This window comes from Tachysurus vachellii, chromosome 5 (genome assembly GCF_030014155.1).
Source record: "Tachysurus vachellii isolate PV-2020 chromosome 5, HZAU_Pvac_v1, whole genome shotgun sequence".
NCBI lineage: Eukaryota > Metazoa > Chordata > Actinopteri > Siluriformes > Bagridae > Tachysurus > Tachysurus vachellii.
The window spans coordinates 28,255,371-28,271,038 of record NC_083464.1 but is presented as its reverse complement, the minus strand read 5'-3'; the positions used below and the strand labels follow the sequence as shown (position 1 = coordinate 28,271,038).

Here is a 15,668-nt window from a genome sequence, read left to right as displayed (position 1 = left end):
TAAGGGATGTAAATTAAGGGAATTGTTCATGATAATATCGTACAGACTGTAAACAGATTGATTGTATATTGAATTTGAACCTTTTAATCAATCTTAGTCTAATAAGCAGTAAGTAAAATAATTAGTTACAAACTAATGTAACACAAAAATGTAACACATTGTGGAAAATATAATGGAGTGTGAGGAAAGGAAAGTTAAACAATATTTTATAAAATAATTCTATGCCAAGGATGAAATATTGTCACAATTCCCCACCTTGTTCTCCAGCAGTTCATGTCTGCATGTGATTATTTACTCTGCCACATGTGTTTATTTTGATAATTTTGTCTTGTCCCTGCTCCTGCCTTGTTATTGGTTGTCTTCTGATTGTGTTCTGATTGTTCTCACATGCTTTCCACTTTGATTTATCTGTGTAACCATGTTCTATTGTGTGTCATGTCTTCGCCACAAACTATCAGTGTTGTATGTTTGTGATAGAAGACACTAGTGCTCTAGACTTTTTTATTTTTCCCTGTTTTTATAAATGAATACTCACATTAAACTGATTGGACTTGATTAGGAAAGGCACACACCTGTCTATATAAGACCTTACAGCTCACAGTGCATGTCAGAGCAAATGAGAATCATGAGGTCAAAGGAACTGCCCAAGGAGCTTGGAGACAGAATTGTGGCAAGGCACGGATCTGGCCAAGGTTACAAAAGAATTCTGCAGCACTCAAGGTTCCTAAGAGCACAGTGGCCTCCATAATCCTTAAATGGAAGAAGTTTGGGACGACCAGAACTCTTCCTAGACCTGGCTGATCCAGCCAAACTGAGTAATCGTGGGAGAAGAGCCTTGGTGAGAGAGGTAAAGAAGAACCCAAAGATCACTGTGGCTGAGCTCCAGAGATGTAGTAGGGAGATGGGAGAAAGTTCCAGAAAGTCAACTATCACTGCAGCCCGCCACCAGTCGGGGCTCTATGGCAGAGTGGCCCGACGGAAGCCTCTCCTCAGTGCAAGACATATGAAAGCCCGCATAGAGTTTGCCAAAAAACACATGAAACATTTAAAGGGGTCTGAATACTTTTCGTACCCACTGTATATTTCATGCATCCACAAACCCTAACCACCAATTAATTCATTATCCACAGTTATCCGCAGGCCATATCTAAGCACATGCATACAATATGATATGATGCTCCACCTGTACTGTATTTTGTGTTTGCCTTGACATTTTGATACATATGGCAAGGCACTGATCTGGCCAAGGTTACAAAAGAATTTCTGCAGCACTCAAGGTTTTAATAAATTTGCAAAAATGTCTACTTTCTTTTTTTTTTTTTCTGTCAAGATGGGGTGCTGAGTGTACATTAATGAGAAATAAAATAAACTTTTATAATTTTAGCAAATGGCTGCAATTAAACAAAGAGTGAAAAATGTAAAGGGGTCTGAATACTTTCCGTACCCACTGTATATCTTTCTATAAAAGTCCTGTAGTGTGTTGGGTTGGGTGAAGGAATTTGGTGTTTATGGGGGCAATGATTGTAAGAGAAGTTTATTTTTCTGTTATTTCTGCTTTCTTAAAAATGAAAAAAAAAAAAAAAAAAAAATGGTTACTGGTCACATGCAGGCAATGGTAGATGCATTGCTATCTAGCGTAGAAAACAGCTCAGATAATGATTCTACTTTGATCCAGAATTTTCAGGTTTACTTGGAGAAGTCTTAAATCATGCTGCTGCATAATCATTGAGCTGATATCAGGGAAGAGAGTATCAAAAGAACACATAGTGAGAGTGACTGAATAGCAAAACTATTCCAAGAATACTGAGACTAATAGGGAGTATTTACATAGAAGAAAGATATATTATTCTGTCCTAGTTATCCTAGACCCCCCACCCCCAACTCCCATTTACTGATGGTTTGATGAGTTTGTTACGTAGTGCCTAGACTCATGTTTATCAGAACAAAAGAGAAAGAGTGTATAGGCCAAAAGAAGACAAGGTCATAAATTAGGTCATAAACAAATTGTATCACACGGTCAGCCCAGTGCAAAGTGTGCCAAGATATATTCAGAATATATCACAAAAAGACATGAAACATTACATTTACATCATTTGGCAGACACCCTTATCCAGAGCGACTTACATTATCTCATTTTTTTATACAACTGAGTAATTGAGGGTTAATGGCCTTCGTCCCAACAGTGGCAGCTTGGTGGACCTGGGATTGAACTCACAACCTTCCAATTGGTAGCTCAACAGCTTAACCACTAGGCTACCACATGCCCCCATGAAACATGTGCAACAACAGCTGAAAGTAAAACAGAGATTTGGATGTGCCTACCATCAGCAGTCACAGGGCATATTGGAAAGGTACTCTCAAGGATAAGCTAAACAAAATATGTACTATTACAAAACTTAATGAAAGCACATATGCAATATCTGACTGCAATAGAAAGCTATCTATTTGCAGGAAACAGATAAGGAATCAAGTGAAGAGGAGACAACCTATATTATAAGGCATGGTACACGGTTTTGGGAATGGGGCAAATATATCTGGCAAAGTAAAAGATGTTCCAGCTAAAATAAAGAAAATAAATCATCTTGCCACATATTCCCTCTGCACCTTATATCAGGCTTTGAGAGTGAAGTGAGGCATCTTAGCTCTGTGTATAACACATCATTTGCAGACTGTCAGTTGTCTCTTGACCTACTGAATTTAATCTACATGACACAGCTCCAGAGAGAACACTCTGAGGTCTCCCCAAACTCAAGAGAGGTTTAATAGCTTTGCCTGACTTTCAATTGAAAGCCAGATAAATAGACAGCTTGACTTCAAAGACATTATAAGTGACTTTGCATCAGAGGGACTGCGGTTTGTCCTAGGTGTATTGATATGAAAGGTAATCAAATGTTTAAGATCAGTCAAACCTATATGAATTGCAAGATCTTTGAGAGTGGAACATGGAAAATAGCGCAGAGTTGGGAAATGTGAGTGCAGAACAATCACCAATGTGAACTTATTAAGTTTTCTTTTAGCAATAGTGGCGGTTCAAAATAGGAAGGAGTCTACTTATAATGTCCAAGGGGAGGCCTTCAGGCCCAAAGGAAGGATTCAGTCCAGCCTGCAGCAGTGGGGTGAGCAGGTGGCCTTTTTCAGTTTCCTTCCCGGAGCATGGACAAAGCTCAGCAGCATCCAGATTGGACTTCCTTTCCTTATGAGAAGTTTGCAAAATAACATAGAGAGACAGAACGTTACCCTTAGTCAAATAGTCTCCCCAGCAAAGAACAGGGAGGTCAGGGATGAGGTCCAGGAGCACTGGCCATTCCCCCATACGAACCTGGATTTTAACCTGTGCGGCAGGTACTGAGCGGGCATAGCACGCACGTGATAGTACGGGCCGGCAGGGGGCTTTGGAGGTGGTGGTGTGCAGCTCGCATCCGGCCAGCCATTGTTTATAGCTCCGAGGCAGTGGGCATGGGCTCGTCGGTATGTCCCGGGACAGGGTGGCTCTGCTCTTCGGTTTCCTTCTCTCCCTGACCGGTTCAAATGCCTGTTGAAGTTGGGGTCCCACCAGACTTTGCCAGGGTGGTCATAGAACATTCAAGGGCATTTAGGAACTCTTTATTAGTGGCCGGGCCCTTATCGCTCCTCAGTCAGCAGCACACATGGCTATGGCTATTATATACTACCACTTGGTGCAATTATTCGTAAACATGGTATTAGCTTCTACTGTTATGCTGATGACATGCTGCTATATGTTTCAGCTAACATATAGATGTGAGTCACCAGCCTAATAAGATTGAAGATTTTGTGAAGGACATCAGACAGTGGATGTTTACTAACTTCCTTCTGCTTAACTCGTGATTAATTCATGACAGAATTGCTTTTGCTAAGTCCACAGGCAGCCATAAGTAAGCTTTCTGATTACAGAGTAACTCTGGACCTTGGTGTGATTATTGACAACAGTCTCTCATTTGAAGCTCACATAAATAATATCACAAGGGTAGCCTTCTTTTATCTCAGACATATTGCTAAGATAAGAAATATGATACAAGTTCATGCATTTGTTACCTCCAAGTTGGATTATTGTAATGCTTTACTGTCTGGATGTTGAAGTAGGAGCATAAATATGCTCCAGTTGGTCCAGAACGCAGTAATTAGTGTCCTAATTAGAACCAGAAGATATGAGCACATCACCCCATCTTATCCACATTGCAATGGCTCCCAGTCAAACTTCTCATAAAATAAAATACTATTACTAACCTATGAAGCACTTAGTGGTTGCACGCCACAGTACTTGAGTGATCTTTTGTTTTTTTTTGATCCATCATGCCTACTTTGATCAAAAGGTGCACGCTATTTGGTAGTTCCTTGTGTACAAAAGACTACGAGGCAGAGCTTTTTCTTACAGAGACTCTCAGTTATAGAACAGCCTTCCAATTAGTGTTTGGGACTCAGTCTTAGTGTTTATGTCCACGCTAACAACACATTTGTTTAGTCTAGCTTTTTATGATTTTATTTTTTTAGTTAAAGCAGCAGATCTGGAGGCTTCATGGGCATAGAAAGTTTGGTAAGCTGGGATGTCTGGATGCTGTCGGTTTACCAGCCTCATAAGTCACACAGGTTTACAGACTGTGGAGTGGTGGGATGGTTCATGTTCTAGGAAGCTCTCATATATGTCACCTTCTGGCTCTCCCTTTTAGTTTTGCTATCTTGCTGGACTCCCTGTCTGCACTTTGCACATAATGTACATTGTCCATCACCTTATTACAACCATACCTAACATTTTTTCCCCCCTCTCTCTCTCTGTCGAGCTATACATGCCATTACCGAGCTCCCAGTGTTCTGAGTTCCCAGTCTGATCATCTCTTCTTACATACCTACTTTGTCAATCCTGACATTCTACCCCTGGTTGGAGACTCGTCGTCCAGTAACCACCTTGCCGGGATTAATCTTCATAGTCACTCATGGGATTGCTGTGGATGAAGCTGCCCGGAGACTGTCATGCCTTCTTTGAATCATTGTTGCGTCAGTCAGCTGTATGGTCTGGTCTTTATCAGCAATCATTTAAAGACTTTGGCAGGAAGGAATTAGAGTTGGGTACATGGTGAACTCAGAATTTGCACAGATCCATTAGTTCCTCAGGAGCTCTCAGTTGCACTATAATAAACTGTTATAGAAATGACATTATTTACATTTACATTTTTCCTTTCCAGTGTCACCCAAATGAGAATGGGTTTCATCTCAAGGTTTCTTTCACATATCATCTCAGGGAGATGATATGGTTCATCTCAAGGTTTCTTTCTCATATCATCTCAGGGAGTCTTTCTTTGCCACCATCGCCTCCGGCTTGATCATTAGAAATAGATGTTAGACACATATACATACATACATATATATATATATATATACATATATATATATATATATATATATATATATTTTTGTTTTTCTCTTTCTGCTACTCCCTGTTCGGGATCGGCAAAGTGGATCACGTGGTCCACATATTAGATTTGGCACAGGTTTTATGCCGCTTGCCCTTACTGACGCAACCCTCCCATTTTTATTCAGGCTCAGGACTGGAACTGAGAGTTAACTCTCCAGTGGCTGGGTTTACTGCCCTGCCTGGGAATTGAACCCGGACCATGGTAACGAGAGCGCAGGATCCTGCCACTGGATCACCTGGAGGCTTTGATGTTAGAGATATATGGTAACTTCATTTTAAACTTTAAATTTCTGTATTTATTTTTATTATTTTTTTTTGGTTTCTTTGTTTCTATGCTTCCATAAAGCTGCTTTGAGACAATGTGAAGTGCTATACAAATAAATTGAATTGAATTAAAATACATTATTTTTCTCAGCCTCGCCTCTCAGGTACACACCACTTATTAAAGAAGCAGAAAACATGTTAATTGCATGTTGTTGGCTCGCAAAATACCATACTGTCTTTAGTGTCAACTTTTTTTTTAGTAATTACAGTCGATGCTTGACCACTTGGGCTCACTACTTATCAGAAGAAAAACCCACAAACTTTCTCACATCACTCACACTATGGGTGTATGTTGAACATCAAAACTTGTAATACATCAACCATGAACAAAATAAGTTTATTACACGCAAAACAACCAATCGGTTTTAAGAGATGGCAATTTATTCGGAGAAAAAAAAACTCTGTTGTCCAGTTCATTACATTACACCTGTACATAAGTTCCTGTCTGTTACATCATTTCCTCTAACATTAAAGAACCAGTTTGCCTGCTCAATGCAAGCTTAAGAGCAGAGAGGAACAAAAGTGTAGTGTATTGATGTTGCCATGTATCAGATGTCTCTGGTTCAAGAAAGGGGGAACTACATTTGTTATATTTGATCAACCAATTACAAACGAGTTAGCTGGCACACATCTGGCTGATGAAACATAAGCTCCGGCCAGAAGGATGTGCGTGCGTGCGTGTGTGTGTTACTCCCTTTCATGGCGCCATCCAGAAAGGCATTGACTGTGTGGTCTGTGTTTTGGGGTGTGGCTGAGAAGGGGCAGTGCATCTGAAAGTCCCAGCAGCCCATGTTGAAGGGGAGGAGCCAACCACACTGGCTTCACCCATGTTCTGAGATACAAGCTCCTCCTCTTCATCAGAAGAATCACCAGAGTATGATACCAACCCCATCCTGATGCGCTTTATCTGAGGAGCTGAGAGACAGACAAACAGAGAGAGAGAGAGAGAGAGAGAGAGAGAGAGAGAGAGAGAGAGAGAGAAGGAGAGAACCAGCACGCATAATAACAAATAACCAATGCAACACACATACACACACAGGTTGTTGACCAGCAGCAGTGGTGATGAATGAAGAAGAGTTTTCATTGGTTGGTTTGGTGGGGGGACAATGTTGAAGCCATCCAGTCAGGAAGTAGAAGGGAAGGTGGCCCAACCCCCACCACATCACATCATGGGTCATGAAACAGAAAAACACAAAGAGAGAGAGAAAACACACAAACACAAGAGAGAGCACAGTTAGCCTCACGTCTACACACACGTGCACGCGCACGAGCCATCCGTTAGAGTGGGTGACGAATCCACCAGCCAATCAGAGAAGGAAAGGGGGCTTCTGAGAGTCCACAAAAACACAATGCCTTATATATCGCTTGTATCAGATATATGATGTGTGTATGTGTGTTTGTTTGTCTTACCCAGGGAGCCATGCAGTCGCTCTTCACTCTTCTGTTCTCGAATTCCACTGCTCAATGGTGGGGGTAGAGCCAGCATCATCTGCCTACTGTATAGAGATGAACACACATTACATCACACGTCTGAATTTCTCTCAACCATCTCCACTTTCTAGAGTCTCTCTTATCTTCTTTTCTGTCCCACTCAGGTCCCCGTCTCTCTCCTATTGACTTAGATTAATCTCTCCTTCCTAACATAAAACATGGAAAGACTGTATTGTGTGTACCTGTCTCTTTCCTGTCTCTCCCCACAGGAAGCAGAAATGTTGTGTTGGGGTCCTACAGTCTCAGGGCTGGTCACTGAGAAGCCTGAACCTAAATTAGTCACATGAATGGGTCCATGCTATGAGCAGAAAAACACACAATTCCATTAACACCCACGCAACACTCACGCAACACACATAAAGGCAGGCACACGCACACAGAGTTAAATTCACACGTCTACGCTTTCACACCTTGTATGTGAATAATGTACAGAAGCCACACTAACCACATGTCAGTCCTCTAGTAGAGTGTGTGAGTGTGTTTTTACATATGTGTGTCTTTGTTGTGGTGTGTGTGTGTGTTTACTCACCAGGACTTATAAAGTGTGATAACATATAAATAAAATGTAGAAATATTGTTATGGTTTATAGACCTGTTCATAAAAGCAGTACGAGGACAGTATAGGGCATGAGAATATGAAACGGAGAAGCAAGGACTTGAACAGCTTGAGAGACATAGAAACAGAAGATGAAGTATCAGAGTGAGATAAGAAGCTAGGCAGTGAGAGAATGAGATAGAAAAAGAAAGATAAAAGGAAAGGGTTAGGTTTCAAAAAAAAGGAAGAAAATAAAACTGAGATGAACTATGTAAGAGACAAACAGACAGTGTGTGAGACAGTGAGATGAGGTATTTACCTGATATCCTAGGAGGCTGTTATCACTCTCCTCAGGCACTTCCTCAGTGAAGCGTCGTTTCTGGGCAGGGGCCGGAGCCACAGATTTTGTCTGAGACACAGGCTTGGAAGTAGGCGGAGCCTCAGGTTTGACTGGAGATGGAATCGTATGTTGGGGTGGAGCCACAAGTGGGTATACTGCTGGTGTGAGGTTCTAAACAGAAAAAGAAGAACTGATCTGACTGAACAGAACAATACCAGTTAATAAGTTAGCTGAACACATTAGAGATGAGGAGGGAGGGACTTACCTGTGTGAGATTAGCTGCAAGTGGGTGTGTGATGTGGTACGGCGCAGTAGGGGGCACTGTGGGTTCTGGTGCTGTAGTAGGTACTACTGTCAGAGGGGGAAGGGGGTAAAGAGTGGGTGCCGGGGCTGCAGGAGGCACAGTAGGTGGGTAAAAATGGGGCATACCATTTACACCAGGAGGAGGAAGGAAACCTAAAATATAGACACACATTATATTCAAACACAATTATAACAGCATGGAGCCTGATAAATAATGTTAGGGTTAGGGATATTACTATTATATCACTAATGTTATTATTACTATAGATTATGATTATGTTGAAGGTTATAATTCTAAAGTTTATATGAAAATGAAGGTTTATGATGATGGTTTGATAGCGATGAAGGTGGTGATGATCAAATCATCTGTCTCAGTGTACCACTGTGTAACTAAAAACACTGGAATGATATCGGTATCTGAGAGTAATGCTGCAAATGCCCATTCCCCCATTTGTCGTGATAAGAATGGTAACAATAATGGTTATGATGATGAGGTTGATGACGATGATGCTGGTGATGAATGATTACCTTGTGTGGGCATCACAGCACTCATCTCACTCAGGTAGCGAGAATACTCTGCATGTACCTGAAAACACAACACATCAACCTGTGAGCTCAACAGAACATCACTGTTGTGAGTGTGTATGTGCTTGTGTACCTACCGTCTGCAGCAGGTTTTCACACAAAGTCTTAGCAGCAGTGATACCCTCTGGCTTTGGGTGACTGACATAGATGTGCATAGGCTCGAAGGCCTCTCTCCCAGATGCTGGCTCAATGCAGCCTGACCTTTGACCCCGCAGAAATAGCTTGGCTCCTGTCTCATTCTGAATGTGCTGTAAGTAAGAACAGTGCGGTCCCTCCACCCTCTCCTTCACAGAGAAACCAGGAAGCGCATGGTCCAATCCCACAAACACCTTCACCTGATAGAACCACGAAAAGTGAGCGAGGCAGTTACATATCTGTCTCACCTCCTCTACACTAAAGTTGTGACCCAAATTTAAATACCTTGTTCTGTAGGTGTCAAATTGTACCTAGATATCTTACTGTCCCAAAGCAGTTAACCTACAGGGTAACTGCTTTGGGACAGTAAGATATCTAGGTACAATTAGAGGCCACTTGAAGGCCACTAGCTACATTTGTCTGTGTGTGTGTGTGTGTGTGTGTTACCCCAGTGCAGTGAGGTTTGGGTCCTGTAGGAGGCAGTATGGCAGGAGGGGGCTGAGACACTGCCGCTTTAACCACTCCATTAGTGATGAGTTCCTTAATCCTGTTTACAGCCTCTATAAAAATACACACAGTTCAATCTGACACATTTTCTTTTGCTAAGAACGTTATACAATATTATCCGACAAAACATCTAATAAAACATCTTTAGCTAATCAAGCAACCCTAGGGTTAGCAACCCTAACCCTAACCCTAGCCAACAACAGTCATCAAACTAAATAAGTAGTAACACCATCATGCACCATCTCCCCACACACATAAACACAGTGAACTTACTGTCCACAAGCTCTCTGGTTTGGCCTTGAACATGAAGGTAGAGTGGACGGTCGCTATGGAAACAAAGAAATCACAATAGTTTTCTTAACTTAGAAATTAACTATGAATAACTTCTCATTTACTGTTTATTAACTGCTGCAATGGCTAGCAAGGCAGCTCACTCTGCTAATCAAATCTATTACAAAGTTTCCACAAACAACTGATTTCAATGCTTTGTCTGTTATTTAATTGGTGCTAGTATGGCTCAATAGTGTTTACACTTTTTTTCATCCAACTTGAAAAAAAAATACTAAAATGACCACAACAAAATGGTTACATACAACATACAACAATACATTAATGGTTAATCCACACTATAAACAACACAGGTGACTCAGTGGCAGATAGTGTGAACGCAGTGTGAGTATAATTAATCCCGATCTGATCATGTACAAAAATGAGCAAAGCAGAGCTAATGCTGTGATGTTTAGACGTTGTGTGTCTAAATGTGAACACTACTGTGGCTAACCCTAACCCGGTCACTGAAATTCTATACCTGGGCAGAGCTTTAGCTTTCTCCTCTGCAGTCATGTAGCGCCCTCTAGTGGACACTGCAGCCCCACTCACCCTGCTGATCTACATTCACACAGACACATACATGCACACACACAAAAAAACAGAGTTTAAGAAGTATCATATAAACATCACCAAACAAGAAGCATACTCTAGGATGTGTTCAAAACAAAAATCTAGTAGCCAGATGTGTAGAATAAAGGGGAGATGAGGTATCTTAGTGGTTAAGGCATTGGACCATTGATCGGAAGGTTTTTAACAAGGCCTTTAACCTCAATTGCTCAGTTGTATAATAAAGAGATAAAATGTAAGTTGCTCTGTATGACTGTGACTGCCAAAGTGCCATAAATGAAAGTGAACCAGATTTTGTAATGTGTCTCTCCTATAACCGTATAGCAAGTGTCTTCTAGAACAGTGTAGCCAATGTCTCTCCTATAATGGTGAAGCCACTGTCATCCCTCAACGGTGTAGCCAGCATCTCTCCTATAACAGTGTAACTGCTGCTATAATGTCATTTTATTTGTTTACTTTTTGATAACAATTTCATTGAGAATTTAAGCTGTGTTTGTTGTTTAGACTTTTATGTATTATTTAATTTAATGTATGTTGTGGGACTTTTATTTTGACACCTCGTTTCAAGAGTGTGCTTAAATGCTTAACTGAAGTAAGACTTCTAGTCATTAAGGGCTAGGGCAAGGACGGACATTTTGTATGCTCCGATGAAAAGTTTGTTCCAGTCAAAAAGGACTTGAATGGTCATAAGGAAGAATTAAAGACTCTTTCTCATAGCATGCAGCCAACGAGGTATTTGCTTTATTTTCTGTATTATGTCTGTAAAATGTCACTTTGCATTTGATTTCACTTTTTGTCAAGTTAATGTGATTATTTTGTTGTTAATATTGTTTAGTTTTCACGGTGGATTTGGAGACCAGTCTTCAAATAAATCAGTTTTTGGAGAACCGCTTGTGTCTGTGTGTGCTTGGAGGGAGTTATAAACAGTGTAGAGAGTGTCTCCTACAACAGTGTTGTGGGTATCTCTCCTATAACAGTGTAGCAAGTGTCTCTCCTATAACAGGGTAGTGTGTCTTCTACAATAGTGTAGCAAGTGTTTCTCCTATAACAGCGTAGTGTCCTCTACAAAAGTGTAGCGACTGTCTGTTCTATAACAGTGTAGCAAGGTTCTCTCCATAAAAGTTTAGGGTCTAGTATAACAGTGTAGTGTGTCTCCCATAACAGTGTAGCGACTGTCTGTCCTATATCAGTGTAGTGTGTCTCCTATAACAGTGCAGCAACTGTCTGTCTTTTAACAGTGTAGTGTGTCTCCAATAACAATGTAGCAACTGTCTCTCCTATAACAGTATATCGAGTGTCTCTCCTACAACAGTGTAGCCAATGTCTACTATAACAGGATACTGTCTCTACTGTCTCTTCTATAACAGGGTACTGTCTCTACTATAACAGGGTGCTGTCTCTACTGTTTCTACTATAACAGGGTACTGTCTCTACTATAACAGTGGAATGCGTCTCCAATAACCGGGGAGTGCGTCTCCAATAACCGGGGAGTGCGTCTCCAATAACCGGGGAGTGCGTCTCCAATAACCGGGGAGTGCGTCTCCAATAACCGGGGAGTGCGTCTCCAATAACCGGGGAGTGCGTCTCCAATAACCGGGGAGTGCGTCTCCAATAACCGGAGAGTGCGTCTCCAATAACCGGGGAGTGCATCTCCAATAACCGGGGAGTGCGTCTCCAATAACCGGGGAGTGCGTCTCCAATAACCGGGGAGTGCGTCTCCAATAACCGGGGAGTGCGTCTCCAATAACAGGGGAGTGCGTCTCCAATAACAGGGGAGAGCGTCTCCAATAACAGGGGAGTGCGTCTCCAATAACCGGGGAGTGCGTCTCCAATAACCGGGGAGTGCGACTCCAATAACCGGGGAGTGCGACTCCAATAACCGGGGAGTGCGACTCCAATAACCGGGGAGTGCGACTCCAATAACCGGGGAGTGCGTCTCCAATAACCGGGGAGTGCGTCTCCAATAACAGGGGAGTGTGTCTCCAATAACAGGGGAGTGCGTCTCCAATAACAGGGGACCTGTGACACAGTCAACATTGGGCTGCACTACTTTCTGCCCGAATTCTGTTTGTCGACTTCAGTTAGGTTTTTAATACAATAATTCCATAAATTCTCCAAACCAAACTCCTAAAGCTCACTATACCCCCTGCCACCTGTCAGTGGATCACCAGCTTCCTGAGAGGCAGGAAACAACAGGTGAGACTGGGAGGTGTTACCTCCAGTATTCAGATAGTCAGCACTGGCGCTCCATAGGGATGTGTCCTCTCCCTATTGCTATTCTCCCTCTATACTAATGACTGCACCTCAAGTGACCAAACTGTTAAACTCCTGAAATTTGCAGAAGATACTACGCTCATCGGACTCATCCAAGATGGCGACGAGTCTGCATACCAGCAGGAGGTGAAGCGGCTGGTGCTATGGTGCAGTCAGAATAGCCTAGAGCTAAACACCCACAAAACTGTGGAGATGATAGTGGACTTTAGAACAGAACACTACTCCCTCTCACAATATCCAACAGCCCTGTGTCATCTGTGGAGCCCTTCAAGTTTCTGGGCACTAGCATTCCCCAAGACCTCAAATGGGTGTGCAACATAAAATCCATTATCAAAAAGGCCCAGCAGAGGATGTACTTTCTACGTCAATTAATAAAGTCTGGTGTGCCACAGAAGCTGTTGATGCAGTTCTACACTGCAGTCACTGAATCTGTCCTGTGCACATCCATCACCATCTGGTTTGGAGCAGCAAAAAAACAGGACAGGAACAGACTGCAACGCACAGTAAAAACAGCAGAAAAAATAATTGGTGCCCCCCTGCCCACCCCCCAGGGACTTGTATGATACAAGAACCAGAAACCAGGCAGGAATAATCACTAGTGACCCTTTGCACCCTGGACACAACCTCTTTCAGCTCCTCCACTTCTGACAGGCACTACAGAACTTTTTTGATTACTAAAACTGACAGGCACAGTTTCTTGCCCCAGGCAATCACCCTGATTAACAACTCACCATAATTACATTCCCTACTTCATATCTACAAGTACTGCATTATCAGAACTCAGTCATCATTTCATCAGTATATGTTACACACACTACTGTTGCTGCATATATCGTACAAACTGTCTATATTGTCTCACATCGTCTGTTTTGTTTTGTCTTGTATAGTCCAAGCTAAATGTATAAAATAGTGTTATTTATGTCTACTTTTGAGAGTCACAAACAGCTGGAATCAAATTCCTTGTGTGTGTCAACACACTTGTCCAATAAACCTGATTCGTTTGAGGGCGACTGCCAAAATGGCATAAATGTAAGCGAACCAGATTGTGTAATGTGTCTCTCCTATAACGGTGTAGCGAGTGTCTCTCCTATAACGGTGTAGCGAGTGTCTCTCCTATAACGGTGTAGCGAGTGTCTCTCCTATAACGGTGTAGCGAGTGTTTCTCCTATAACAGTCTATCAGGTGTGGCTTCTATAACAGTTTAGCCAATGTGTCTCCTATACCAAAAAAGTGTTTCTATACCAAGGAAGTGTGTCTCCTATACCAGGACAGTGTGTCTCCTATACCAGGACAGTGTGTCTCCTATACCAGGACAGTGTGTCTCCTATACCAGGACAGTGTGTCTCCTATACCAGGACAGTGTGTCTCCTATACCAAGGAAGTGTGTCTCCTATACCATGGAAGTGTGTCTCCTATACCAAGGAAGTGTGTCTCCTATAACAGGACAGTGTGTCTCCTATAACAGGACAGTGTGTCTCCTATAACAGGACAGTGTGTCTCCTATAACAGGACAGTGTGTCTCCTATAACAGGACAGTGTGTCTCCTATAACAGGACAGTGTGTCTCCTATAACAGGGCAGTGTGTCTCCTATAACAGGGTAGTACCTCTCCTATAACAGTGTAACGAGTGTCTCTCCTATAACAGTCTATCAAGTGTGGCTTCATAACAGTTTATCCAATGTGTCTCCTATAACAAGGTAGTGTGTCTCCTATAACAAGGAAGTGTGTCTCCTATAACAAGGAAGTATGTCTCCTATAACAAGGAAGTGTGTCTCCTATACCAGGACAGTGTGTCTCCTATACCAAGGAAGTGTGTCTCCTATACCATGGAAGTGTGTCTCCTATACCAAGGAAGTGTGTCTCCTATAACAGGACAGTGTGTCTCCTATAACAGGACAGTGTGTCTCCTATAACAGGACAGTGTGTCTCCTATAACAGGACAGTGTGTCTCCTATAACAGGGCAGTGTGTCTCCTATAACAGGGTAGTACCTCTCCTATAACAGTGTAACGAGTGTCTCTCCTATAACAGTCTATCAAGTGTGGCTTCATAACAGTTTATCCAATGTGTCTCCTATAACAGGACAGTGTGTCTCCTATAACAGGACAGTGTGTCTCCTATAACAGGACAGTGTGTCTCCTATAACAGGACAGTGTGTCTCCTATAACAGGACAGTGTGTCTCCTATACCAGGACAGTGTGTCTCCTATACCAGGACAGTGTGTCTCCTATACCAGGACAGTGTGTCTCCTATACCAGGACAGTGTGTCTCCTATACCAGGACAGTGTGTCTCCTATACCAGGACAGTGTGTCTCCTATACCAAGGAAGTGTGTCTCCTATACCAAGGAAGTGTGTCTCCTATAACAGGACAGTGTGTCTCCTATAACAGGACAGTGTGTCTCCTATAACAGGACAGTGTGTCTCCTATAACAGGACAGTGTGTCTCCTATAACAGGGTAGTACCTCTCCTATAACAGTGTAACGAGTGTCTCTCCTATAACAGTCTATCAAGTGTGGCTTCATAACAGTTTATCCAATGTGTCTCCTATAACAAGGTAGTGTGTCTCCTATAACAAGGAAGTATGTCTCCTATAACAAGGAAGTGTGTCTCCTATACCAGGACAGTGTGTCTCCTATACCAAGGAAGTGTGTTTATATATCAAAAAAAGTGTTTCTATACCAAGGAAGTGTGTCTCCTATAACAGGACAGCGTGTCTCCTATAACAGGACAGCGTGTCTCCTATAACAGGACAGCGTGTCTCCTATAACAGGACAGCGTGTCTCCTATAACAGGACAGCGTGTCTCCTATAACAGGACAGCGTGTCTCCTATAACAGGACAGCGTGTCT

The 15,668-nt window shown here is 42.3% G+C and overlaps 1 protein-coding gene across 3 annotated transcripts in view; it reads right to left on the bottom strand.

Moving 5' to 3' along the window:
• Positions 1 to 6,111: 6,111 nt before the first annotated feature.
• The window catches only part of khdc4 (KH domain containing 4, pre-mRNA splicing factor), a 14,458-nt gene continuing 4,901 nt past the window's right edge, over positions 6,112 to 15,668 (bottom strand). The window contains exons 4-14 of one of the 3 annotated variants that reach the window (XM_060870976.1): positions 10,457 to 10,536; positions 9,922 to 9,974; positions 9,589 to 9,701; positions 9,084 to 9,341; positions 8,950 to 9,007; positions 8,384 to 8,574; positions 8,098 to 8,289; positions 7,426 to 7,541; positions 7,163 to 7,248; positions 6,617 to 6,667; positions 6,112 to 6,550 (exon numbers count right to left, since the gene is read on the bottom strand). In XM_060870976.1, coding sequence (XP_060726959.1) covers positions 6,450 to 6,550; positions 6,617 to 6,667; positions 7,163 to 7,248; positions 7,426 to 7,541; positions 8,098 to 8,289; positions 8,384 to 8,574; positions 8,950 to 9,007; positions 9,084 to 9,341; positions 9,589 to 9,701; positions 9,922 to 9,974; positions 10,457 to 10,536 — 1,299 coding nt within the window. In that variant the 3' untranslated portion in view covers positions 6,112 to 6,449. The other 2 variants (XM_060870975.1, XM_060870977.1) reach the window with 2 other exon arrangements.